General features: G+C 33.2%; 1 protein-coding gene across 3 annotated transcripts in view; it reads right to left on the bottom strand.

Moving 5' to 3' along the window:
• The window catches only part of LOC115216326 (UV radiation resistance-associated protein), a 99,376-nt gene that overhangs the window by 63,907 nt on the left and 21,454 nt on the right, over positions 1-14,015 (bottom strand). For all 3 annotated transcript variants that reach the window (XM_036506314.1, XM_029785544.2, XM_029785545.2), the window contains exon 2: positions 361-481. In XM_036506314.1, the coding sequence (XP_036362207.1) occupies positions 361-481 (121 nt within the window). The remainder of the gene's footprint in view (positions 1-360; positions 482-14,015) is intronic.

Raw genomic sequence — 14,015 nt, forward strand, 5'->3', positions numbered from 1 at the left:
ATATTTCTGTTGAAATACACTGCCTTTGTTTCAATTTTGAAATTAAAGAAGAATTTAGTAAAATAACTGTCATTATTATTCTGGAGTAATCTCGTTTCAATTTTGAAAATAATGAAGGATTTAGAAAAATAATTCATTATTGATCTGGAGTAATTAGGTGTCAATTTTGAAGATAATGAAGAATTTAGTTAGCCAAAGTTAGCCAATAAATAATCCAACCAATTGTAAGAAAAAGATACCTCAGTAAACTTCATCTGATCCATACCAATGTGAAAAAGTGGATGTTAAAACAACAATAATACACAAACAGACACACACAAAAGCATGCAGACAGAGATATGAAACAAAAAGTGATATTACCTGGTGATTTTGCATCGGTATGTAGTGTAAAAAATGTTGACAATTTGTTATTGTCTGTCCCTAGTTCGTCTTTGTACACTAGATTCCGCAAGGAGACACTTTTCAAATGACGGATCCTTTTCTGCAAATAAGAAGTATATATTTAGTTGCATTGCTTATTTACTAAATAAAAAAAAATTCACAAATTAATGATATCACAGTTATTTATTAAAATGGTTATTCAGGTATTTAGAAAAAGGCTTGTAAGAATCTTTTTGATGAAATATCTCTAATAATTTTTTCATAATGATAGTAAAATACCAACCCATTTTAGTTAAAACTAATTTCTTAAAGCAATATTTCATTTATACAAACAATATTTGGTAAGAACTTACACTGGCTCAAACTAACAAGAAAGTTTTGAGGTAGTTGCTTGACCTACAAGAAATAGTAGACAAATTGGCACTACTTAAATATAGAGGTCCCGATGCATCTACATGATATGTTTTTACAGTGCACACTCGTAAGGGTTAGTTTTAGAGTTGGTTAGGGTTACACAGATCCATCAGGACCTCTGTATTTAAGTAGTACCAACAAATCTTCCTCAAATCACACTCCACAGTTTTCCTTTTTTAAAAGACACATCAAATACTGTAGTCCTTGATACACTGAGCTTGAATAAAAAAAGATTGAATAGTCAAAGCTACAGTGCCTTTGATGATAGATCTATTTGATCAGGGCTAACCTGGAGTTACCAACAGCAGCATCTACATAAGCTGACTAATAGTTATTGACCCACTTCAGTGATAGGAGATGAAGATAAAGTTATGCAACAGTTATGTCGTTTTGTTAACTTCTGCTCCAATTTTAAAATGGTGTGGTTTAAGTTAATATAATATTAAGTATATCGAATCTAAAGAGAAGACATAGAATGCTCGTAGTGGGCTCATCCCCATATTTCTGTTGAAATACACTGCCTTTGTTTCAATTTTGAAATTAAAGAAGAATTTAGTAAAATAACTGTCATTATTATTCTGGAGTAATCTCGTTTCAATTTTGAAAATAAAGAAGGATTTAGAAAAATAATTCATTATTGATCTGGAGTAATTAGGTGTCAATTTTGAAGATAATGAAGAATTTAGTCAAACAGCTGTCATTCTTAATCTGATGTAACTGTTTCAATTGAGTTTTGAGAATAATGAAGAATTTAGTTAAATAACTGTCATTACTGATATTGCATTTTAAGGTAACAAGCTGGCAGAATCGTTAGCGACATTTCATTCATCTGTACATTCTGAGTTCAAATTCCATCAAGGTTGACTTTGCCTTTCAGGGTCAATAAAATAAGTACTAGTTGAACATTGGGATTGATGTAATTGACTCATTCCTTCCCAAAAAATTGCTGCCCTTGTGGCAAAATTTGAAATCATCTATATTGCATTTCGGACAAAAAGTTATGTAAAATTTTAATGGAAGATATTATATTAGATCATTCTAAAACATGAAAGTTTGTATCACAATCAGGAGTAACCTCAGGCAGGTTAATATTGGAAAGATTGAAGAAAATACTACAGTTTAAATAACCAAGTTTTGAATAATGCAGAGTGTTTTTTTAACATACACTCACAACCATAAATTTGAGGGCTTGAGTCTAATTTATTCAAGCACAATACTAGACAAATCGTTATTTCATTGAACACCGAAAGATGAAAAGCAGAGTTGAGCTTGGTGAGGTTTAAACTCAGAACATGAAATGATATAAACTAAACATTGATTCTGCAAAACCACTGCCATTTTAGAACAATATAATAATAATAATCATGGTTTCCATATTCATTTCCTCATTTTGGTCTTAGGATAGGTAAATCCACAAAAATGATTTCAATCATATTTTGATGTTGATAGTTTTAAATGTTGTCAGTAATACCTACAACCTAATCATTTCATCTAGAGTTTTTATTGACTTTCGTAAATATTATTATCCAATAATGGACAATAGGTTGGCAGAATTGTCAGAGTGCCAGACAAAATACTTTGCAGTATTTTTTTCAGCTCTTCACATTCTGAATTTAAATACCTCAAAGCAAACTTTGCCTTTCATCCCTCTGGAGTTGATGAAATAAAGTACTAGTCAAATACTGGGTTTCATAGTTATCAACTAACTCATTCCCTCAATTTTTCAGGCCTTGTGCCTATACTAGAAACAGTTATTATCCAAAAGAATTCCTTCATGCATTACATACCCTTATTATTTGAGTTTTGTCTTGGAAACAATATTGGCAGTCTTGAGTGCTTTCTCATTGAGCTTACTTTAATTTTCCAGACTAAATGCATTTATCTAGTTTCATTCTTTTATGTTCTGAATTCAAGTCCCACAGAGACCAACATCACTTTTTATCAACACCCACCACTATTATAGATAAAATAAGCGAGTCATTTAATAGATTATACCTATCCCAAACAAAATTAGCATGTAATTATTTAATATAATGTAATAGATATATTCTCCATCTAGTGAATCAAGCTGCTTCTATTCCTGTAACAACATAACAAACCTGATTCCCATATCCACTTCCTCGTTTTGGCACAATTCTTCTGTCCTCAAAACTATCAACTTCAGTTCAGAAATTTCTTTCTGTCTACACGAACTAATTTATAGTCAATAATTCCAGTGAAATATTAATAAGAACTAATTTTACTTGGCTACACTGTATATTTTCTATGTTAAAACTGCATCAAAGACACTGAGCAATGCCTCCCGCAGAGAAATCAATTATACACTTTATTATGTACAGAAATATGTAAATATAATGGAAATATTTAATATCTATAATTTTATGCTTTGCTTTTAATTGACTATAAAGAAAAATAAAAATCCATAAGTTTAACCCTTTTATTTTTACTTTTCCAAAAGATAGTCACCAAGTATTAAATAGCTGCTTCAGTGATATATTTGTATAAGTCAGCAACAAACCAGCTGAGTTTATAAGAGTGTTGGATGGACTATCTTGCCATATTTGTTCTACCTCATTGCATTCTGAGTTCAAACCCTCATTGATGTCAAGTTTGCCTTTCATCCTTTCAGGGTCTATAAAAAAATTAAAAAGCTACCAATCTAGGATGGTGGACTGGCAGGACCGTAAGAGAGTTGGGAAAATATGCCTTGTGGTATTTATTCCAAGTTTTTGTGATCTGACAGCAACACCCATGACAACACTGATGCCAAGATGTATCAGCCCATGTTGGTAGCCTTTCCTTTGGACAAACATCAGAGGCATGGAGAGGAGAGTCTTGTCTGTATGGGCAACAGCTAGTCTTCCTCATAATAATCTTGACCAGGGCAGAAGCATGGCTGACTTTGACTCAGAGAGTCCCTATAATTTACACTGTGTCTTGGCCTATGTATAATGATTTTGACTACAAAGTGATTAACAAAAATATCTGAAGACACTTTTCTCATTGTAGTTGGTCAACTACACATGACATGAATGATAGTCTAAAGCTTAGTTAATACAGTTAATGGTTTCTAAGAGTACTTTGTAAAGTGATTAGACAGTAGTTAAGGAGAACAGTTTCCAAAAACCAAATCACAAATTTCAAAGAAATCACCAGCAAATCACCACTTTCTTTTCTCATACAATAAATGAATAAAAATCAGGAAAAAAAAATTAAAAGTAGAATATTCATTTGCTTTTAGTGATCAACAGACACAATAATAAGATGTTAGTAAACAAATTTATGGTTTTTTTAAAAATGAAAATGGTGATTACTTCATTCTAAATGTTACTAAGGTAATGTTAGAAATAACGTTTATTTCTAATATTACTTTAATAACTAACATTTACAAAAACTATAAATTTTTTTATGAACATAATTAGGTTACAACATATTTTTTCAACTGCTTTAGTTGTTGTTTTTAGGACATTTAGTCAAAGGAAAGGTACACTACACCACAAAAATCTGATAAAAAGTTAAACTTATTCCATTACACAGCTGTGATAGTTAAGTGGACCTTGACCTAAAGCTCGCTTAAAGATAACAACTAAAACAATTCTATATTAATTATATTACTTAGCATGTAAAAAAGACTTTAAATCATTGGAAGATAGATAAGATATCCATGTTAAATCATGAAAAATTTCTGCCATAACACTTAAAGTGTATGAAAATATTCACTGATTTGGACATTGTTAAATCCTCCGAATTTGGTTATAAAATTATGAAACCTTGCAAAACTTAACAGAAGTAGTATCATGTGGACCTTATTTTCCTGTGCATGCCATTAAAATACTTAAAAAACTTGACAGCAACACCAACAATCCACACTTATTCCTTTTTCTAACTCAAAACATGGAGTAAGACGTCTTCACTTAACTACTCTTCAACTTACAAACTATAGCCAAAGAATACAAAACTGCTTTGATATCAAACCCCAAGCTTCCTCTTTACTACCTACTTATAAACAAAATAGGTAACATTTTTATAGTAGTAATACAAAATGCTGTTGCAAACTACACATCACATCAAACTTAATTAAAGTATAGTGAAAAGACATCTAAAATCTGTAACTCCACAAATGGTTTACCACGAGAATTCATCCTTTCAGTCTTTTTACTTATATCTAAATGACTTCCCCTATATCTCTATAAAGATATGGCATCAAAGCCTCAAAAGCAGATTGTGTCACAATCACATCCTCCCATCTTCACCAGACACAATTGCATGTCAGCTACCTAGAAACTTGGCATTAGACAAATAGACTAAAAGTACCACTTCCCAAATCTACTATTTCTGATATCAGATAGAGACACCTATACATTCAACAAGATAACATACCACACATGCTGAGATGATTAAAAAAATACAAAGAATTACATTTAATCAACACAATCTGACATATTCAAACAATACATCAGATCCATCATGAGTTATGTCAGCCTTACCTGGAACCCCAGCCTTGCCACAACAAACCACAAAGAACATTAAATGGGACAATCCATGCACACAGACCATTCTTACTCTTTACACAATGAAACATACTCCACCTGGGTATGCAAAGAGGATAATTTGTTGATGCAACAAGCCCCCAACCTTTATAGTCCCTCTTACTACAATTATAATCATGTGCAAATAGTCAGGTACCTTTACAACACAGTATTAAAAATACTTTTCCCTTGCACAATCCAGACTAAAATAAAACAAATATGTACAAAAATAGCAACGGTATCAATTATTCATTGCCCACTAATTAGCACCAAATACAGCTAAGGTGCACACAACTAATGTTAAGTGCAGAGATACAACAGCCAAGTTGCAACAGAGTTCACCTTGTTTACACACAGAAACAGACTGTGGCAGTGGAAAAACAGCAATATACCAAGTGTGCCACATTGCACATAATCTTGGGCAAATATCTTCTACCCTAGCCACCAGAGTGAAGTTTGGCATAGAGAAGCTGGCAGAAGACTGCCAGATGTATGTATGCACACATACACACATGCAAGTGAGGAATGGTAGAATATCTGCTTAATGTTCATTGATCAAAAATACACAAATAGAATTTACGTTTTGATTAAGTACTTTAATATTGAGGTTGACTTTGTCTTTCATCCTTAAGAGATTGATAAAAATAATACTAGACAAAGTACTGGGGTCAGTGTAATCAACAAAGTCATAGTTTAAAAGATTGAAATCAAAAAGAGAAAAAAAAAAAGAAAAGAAAAGATCCAATTAGTGATTCATAAGGTTATGACAACAAATTATTTCCCCATTAGCTGTAACTAACTCAAGATAAGAAAAATACATAAAAATAAAATATAAAAAGGAAGTAAAACATACTATTAGTGACTCCAAAGTCTAATGTCTCCTAAGATTATATTACTATCTCACTTACAAATAGTTGTACTAAAGCTTGTTCTTTTATTTCTTTCAGAACTTAAAAACAAACAATATATATTCATATCAGAATTCGTTTTTTTCACGATATCAGTATTTCTGTGCTTATGTGAGATAGATGGATGATGCAACAGTATACTATTCACTGAATCTGGATTTTGCAAACATCACTTCTGAACTGCCAAAGTGTTCTTAATTTGATCTATTTAATACTTTGCAAATCTTCTACCACACGTTTGCCTCCCATTCATTGGCACCTTAGCTTCCAGCATACACTATCAAATAGTATTATGTGTCCATACAAATGTATTTGTTTCTTCTGCATACATCTGCTAATACTTTTGTACCCCACTCACTTTCAGTTCTCTTGCGCTATCTAATGCCATATGGCAACATACATGTTACTTACACCTCAAATAGTCTGCCTTGTACTTATCAAGTACTTGTATTGAATTAGTACAAGTACTAATTAAGTACACTCAGTAACTCACCGAATAAAGAAAACTGCATAGTCACCAGGGGAAATATTTATAGCTTTATATAGCACCAATAGTCACAGGTAAAGACATTACTGCATTATTATTGTATCCAGAAAGGTTTTCTATAATAATTTTAAGTTTAAACAATTCTCTGGAAACAAATAAAAAAAAAAACAAAAAAAAAAAAACTAGTATAGTCATTGCTTTGATAATCAATGAGAAAACTGAAGCTTACTTGTGTCTCAATTTTAACCACCTAATACTAACATTTAGTATGTATTTATCATTGCAACAGAATTCATATTGACCCATACAAAAGGGATATTGAAAATATGCAGACATAAACAGCCATGAACTCATACACTCAATTATATGTGCAAAGATGCAGAACATACATATAGGAACATAATTTTGTTTTCACTGATGAAGGAATTTAAAAACAAAATACTGGGAAAATAAAACAAGATGTTATCTGATACATATTAACATATACATACACACACACACACACACATACATATATTATTTGTTTCAGTCATTTGACTGCAGCCATGTTGGATCACTGCCCTGAAGGGGTTTAGTCAAACAAACTGACCCTAGGACTTATTTTTTTAAGCCCAGTACTTACTCTATCGATCTCTTTTGCTGAACTGCTAAGTTATGGTGATGTAAACACACCAACACTGATTGTCAAGTGGTGATGGGGGAGGGGGCAAACGCAAAGACACACACACATATATGATGGACTTCTTTCAGTTTCCGTCTACCAAATCCACTCACAAGGTTTTGGTTAGCTCGAGGCTAGAGTAGAAGACACTTGCCATGCAGTAGGACTGAACTTGGAACTATATGGTTGGGAAGCAAACTTCCTACCACACAGCCACGTCTGCACACACACACACACACACACACACACACATATATATAGCATTATGTAATTATTTACATTTGATGGATATTTGTCCTCATTTTGTTTGTTGTTAACAGAACATTTTGGCTGATACACCCTCCAGCCTTCATCAGGTGTCTTGGGGAAATTTCGAACCCGGGTTCTCATTCCTAAGGTATTTTTCAATATTATTATTATTATTATTATTATTATTATTCATGTCACTGCCTGGAATTGAACTCGGAATCTTAGGGTTAGTAGCCCGCGCTCTTAACCACTGCGCCATATGTAATGTTTATAAGGTTAAGGTGATAGAATATTGACCAATATCTGTGGACCATGCAAACAATTCTACTTACTCCAATCTGTCTGACAAATTACATTTCTACTCTGGATTAGCAATAAGAAGGACACCTGGTGTTCAAAACAGGAGCATTACACAAATTTTCAAATATGTTAGAGTAACCCCTCCTGTTATATAACATACACACACGCACACTAGTTTATTAATTTCTTTAAAGTTAAACCTTCTTTCCATTACCACTTACAAATAATCTACCTTGAGTTTCTTTGTTTCTTGTATATAGTCAAGCATACACATTACTGTTAAACTTAACATCAAAACTTAAGGTATTAAAGGATAGAGAATCCTCTTAACCCTTTTGTTACCTTATTTCTGTTGAGATGCTCTGTGTTTCTTTCAATTAATTTTAGAAATAACAAAGAATTTAGTAAAATAACTTAGTTATCATTCAGCTAGATTTAGGAACAGTAATTGTGACTGAGGTTCCGTGGAAGGTTTTAATTAAAAACTTATGAAAACAAGACATTTACATTACAGAGCCAGAGCCGGTTTCAGCCGGGTTAGTCACGAAAGGGTTAAACACCAGCCAAAATTCCATCCATCTGGAAGAGGTAAAAGGCCAAACACTACCTCTCTTCACCTGACAAATTATTGTTATAAACAATAATGATTTCTAATTTAGGCACAAAACCAGAAGCTTTGAAGGAAGTTCAATTTGATAACACTGACCCCCCACCCTGTATTTGACTTGTACTTTATTCAATTGGCTCTCAAAAGATGAAAGAAGCAAGGCTGACCTCAGTGGTATTCAAACTTAGAATGTAAAAAGAGCAGGAAGAAATGCTGTTAAACATTTTGTTCCATGTGCTAATGATTCTACCATCTCTCTACCATAACAACAACAACAACAATAATAATAATAATAATAATAATGTGCAGAAAGAGACCTTGGTGAGACCCCTGACAACAGGCTGCTGTCTGCTCTCACAGAATCAACCAGAGGAAACAAGACCGAAGTAAAACAACAAAAACAACAACGATAATAATAGTAGTAGTAGTAGTAGTAATGATAATAATAATAATAATAGTAATAATAATAATAGTAGTAATAGTAATAATAATAATAATAATAATAATATTAATAGTAGTAATAATAATAATAATAGTAGTAGTAGTAGTAATAATAATAATAATAATAATAATAGTAGTGATAGTAATAATAATAATAATAATAATAATAATAGTAGTGATAGTAATAATAATAATAATAATAATAATAATAATAGTAGTGATAGTAATAATAATAATAATAATAATAATAATAATAGTAGTAGTAGTAATAATAATAGTAGTGATAATAATAATAATAATAATAATAATAATAATAATAATAATAAATCAATCAATCAATCAGATTACAACCACCAAATAATCTTTAACCTTATAAACAGTACTAATTTCTTATACTTCAAAGAAAGCATCTGATTCACTCACAAATGCTTCATTCTTAATAGTTTCAGGTAGAGTTTAACTAGAAAGGTCAAACTTAATCTTAGGAAACTTTCTTCTCAACAGAATCATATTTAAATAGATATTGGCCTAACCTATAATTGATCTTCGTGTGTACCATGAAAAAACCTACAAAATAGAAATGGTTTACTATTAAAATAATCTCATTTTTTCCTTCATCTTTCATATATATATCTTTTAGCTTGTTTCAGCCATTGGACTGTGGTCATGCTGGGGCATCACCTAAAAGGATTTAGTCAAACAAATTGACCTCAGTACTAATGTTTTTGTGAGTCTGGTACTTATCCTGTCAGTCTCCTTCACCAAACTGGTAAGTTATGGGGACATAAACAAACCAACACTAGTTGTCAAGCAGTGGTGTGGGGACAATACATATATGCCATATATGTAATGGACTTCTTTCAGTGTCCATCTATCAAATCTATTCACAAGAATTTCGTCAAACTGAAGCTAAAATAGAAGATACTTGCATGAAGTACCATACAATGGGACTGAACCAGAAACCATGTGACTGAGAAGCAAACTTCTTACCACAAAGCTGTGTGTGTGTGTGTGTGTGTGTGTGTGTGTGTGTGTAGTTTGTTTTCCCATGCTAATTTTTAGGTTTTGATGCTGTTCCTGTCACCAACTCTCAGCTGTTTTTCAAGTAAGCTAGCTTTTTAATCCAGAGGAACTCGAAAGCACAGAGCTAATGGATGATTTGGTGACAGGAAAAGTCAGCAGACATCATTAGTTGCAGTCAAGTTAGATTGTAAATATTCCTACAGATACACACATACATATATAGAAATGCATACACTTATACCACAAGCACACATATACATAAAAGATCTTTTCTCAGACATTGGTTGGCATGGAGTAAAGCAAAATACATCTGCATAAGCATACACTTATACACACGCATACATAAAAGATCTTTTCTCAGACATTGGTTGGCATGGAGTAAAGCAAAATACATCTGCATAAGCATACACTTATACACACGCATACATAAAAGATCTTTTCTCAGACATTGGTTGGCATGGAGTAAAGCAAAATACATCTGCATAAGCATACACTTATACACACGCATACATAAAAGATCTTTTCTCAGACATTGGTTGGCATGGAGTAAAGCAAAATACATCTGCATAAGCATACACTTATACACACGCATACATAAAAGATCTTTTCTCAGACATTGGTTGGCATGGAGTAAAGCAAAATACATCTGCATAAGCATACACTTATACACACGCATACATAAAAGATCTTTTCTCAGGCATTGGTTGGCATGGAGTAAAGCAAAATACATCTGCATAAGCATACACTTATACACACGCATACATAAAAGATCTTTTCTCAGACATTGGTTGGCATGGAGTAAAGCAAAATACATCTGCATAAGCATACACTTATACACACGCATACATAAAAGATCTTTTCTCAGACATTGGTTGGCATGGAGTAAAGCAAAATACATCTGCATAAGCATACACTTATACACACGCATACATAAAAGATCTTTTCTCAGGCATTGGTTGGCATGGAGTAAAGCAAAATACATCTGCATAAGCATACACTTATACACACGCATACATAAAAGATCTTTTCTCAGGCATTGGTTGGCATGGAGTAAAGCAAAATACATCTGCATAAGCATACACTTATACACACGCATACATAAAAGATCTTTTCTCAGGCATTGGTTGGCATGGAGTAAAGCAAAATACATCTGCATAAGCATACACTTATACACACGCATACATAAAAGATCTTTTCTCAGACATTGGTTGGCATGGAGTAAAGCAAAATACATCTGCATAAGCATACACTTATACACACGCATACATAAAAGATCTTTTCTCAGACATTGGTTGGCATGGAGTAAAGCAAAATACATCTGCATAAGCATACACTTATACACACGCATACATAAAAGATCTTTTCTCAGACATTGGTTGCATGGAGTAAAGCAAAATACATCTGCATAAGCATACACTTATACACACGCATACATAAAAGATCTTTTCTCAGACATTGGTTGGCATGGAGTAAGCAAAATACATCTGCATAAGCATACACTTATACACACGCATACATAAAAGATCTTTTCTCAGGCATTGGTTGGCATGGAGTAAAGCAAATACATCTGCATAAGCATACACTTATACACACGCATACATAAGATCTTTTCTCAGACATTGGTTGGCATGGAGTAAAGCAAATACAATCTGCATAAGCATACACTTATACACCACGCATACATAAAAATCTTTCCTCAGACATTGGTTGGCATGGAGTAAAGCAAAATACATCTGCATAAGCATACACTTATACACACGCATACATAAAGATCTTTTCTCAGACATTGGTTGGCATGGAGTAAAGCAAAATACATCTGCATAAGCATACACTTATACACACGCATACATAAAAGATCTTTTCTCAGGCATTGGTTGGCATGGAGTAAAGCAAAATACATCTGCATAAGCATACACTTATACACACGCATACATAAAAATCTTTTCTCAGGCATTGGTTGGCATGGAGTAAAGCAAATACATCTGCATAAGCATACACTTATACACACACGCATACATAAAGATCTTTTCTCAGACATTGGTTGGCATGGAGTAAAGCAAAATACATCTGCATAAGCATACACTTATACACACGCATACATAAAAGATCTTTTCTCAGACATTGGTTGGCATGGAGTAAAGCAAAATACATCTGCATAAGCATACACTTATACACACGCATACATAAAAGATCTTTTCTCAGACATTGGTTGGCATGGAGTAAAGCAAAATACATCTGCATAAGCATACACTTATACACAACACACGCATACATAAAAGATCTTTTCTCAGACATTGGTTGGCATGGAGTAAGCAAAATACATCTGCATAAGCATACACTTATACACACGCATACATAAAAGATCTTTTCTCAGGCATTGGTTGGCATGGAGTAAAGCAAAATACATCTGCATAAGCATACACTTATACACACGCATACATAAAAATCTTTTCTTCTCAGACATTGGTTGGCATGGAGTAAAGCAAAATACATCTGCATAAGCATACACTTATACACACGCATACATAAAAGATCTTTTCTCAGACATTGGTTGGCATGGAGTAAAGCAAAATACATCTGCATAGCATACACTTATACACACGCATACATAAAAGATCTTTTCTCAGGCATTGGTTGGCATGGAGTAAAGCAAAATACATCTGCATAAGCATACACTTATACACACACGCATACATAAAAGATCTTTTCTCAGACATTGGTTGGCATGGAGTAAAGCAAAATACATCTGCATAAGCATACACTTATACACACGCATACATAAACATCTTTCTCAGGCATTGGTTGGCATGGAGTAAAGGCAAAATACATCTGCATCTGCATACGCATACACTTATACACACGCATACATAAAAGATCTTTTCTCAGGCATTGGTTGGCATGGAGTAAAGCAAAATACATCTGCATAAGCATACACTTATACACACGCATACATAAAAGATCTTTTCTCAGACATTGGTTGGCATGGAGTAAAGCAAAATACATCTGCATAAGCATACACTTATACACACGCATACATAAAAGATCTTTTCTCAGACATTGGTTGGCATGGAGTAAAGCAAAATACATCTGCATAAGCATACACTTATACACACGCATACATAAAAGATCTTTTCTCAGACATTGGTTGGCATGGAGTAAAGCAAAATACATCTGCATAAGCATACACTTATACACACGCATACATAAAAGATCTTTTCTCAGACATTGGTTGGCATGGAGTAAAGCAAAATACATCTGCATAAGCATACACTTATACACACGCATACATAAAAGATCTTTTCTCAGGCATTGGTTGGCATGGAGTAAAGCAAAATACATCTGCATAAGCATACACTTATACACACGCATACATAAAAGATCTTTTCTCAGACATTGGTTGGCATGGAGTAAAGCAAAATACATCTGCATAAGCATACACTTATACACACGCATACATAAAAGATCTTTTCTCAGGCATTGGTTGGCATGGAGTAAAGCAAAATACATCTGCATAAGCATACACTTATACACACGCATACATAAAAGATCTTTTCTCAGACATTGGTTGGCATGGAGTAAAGCAAAATACATCTGCATAAGCATACACTTATACACACGCATACATAAAAGATCTTTTCTCAGACATTGGTTGGCATGGAGTAAAGCAAAATACATCTGCATAAGCATACACTTATACACACGCATACATAAAAGATCTTTTCTCAGACATTGGTTGGCATGGAGTAAAGCAAAATACATCTGCATAAGCATACACTTATACACACGCATACATAAAAGATCTTTTCTCAGGCATTGGTTGGCATGGAGTAAAGCAAAATACATCTGCATAAGCATACACTTATACACACGCATACATAAAAGATCTTTTCTCAGACATTGGTTGGCATGGAGTAAAGCAAAATACATCTGCATAAGCATACACTTATACACACGCATACATAAAATATCTTTTCTCAGGCATTGGTTGGCATGGAGTAAAGCAAAATACATCTGC

The sequence above is a fragment of the Octopus sinensis genome, linkage group LG10 (assembly GCF_006345805.1).
Source record: "Octopus sinensis linkage group LG10, ASM634580v1, whole genome shotgun sequence".
Lineage (NCBI taxonomy): Eukaryota > Metazoa > Mollusca > Cephalopoda > Octopoda > Octopodidae > Octopus > Octopus sinensis.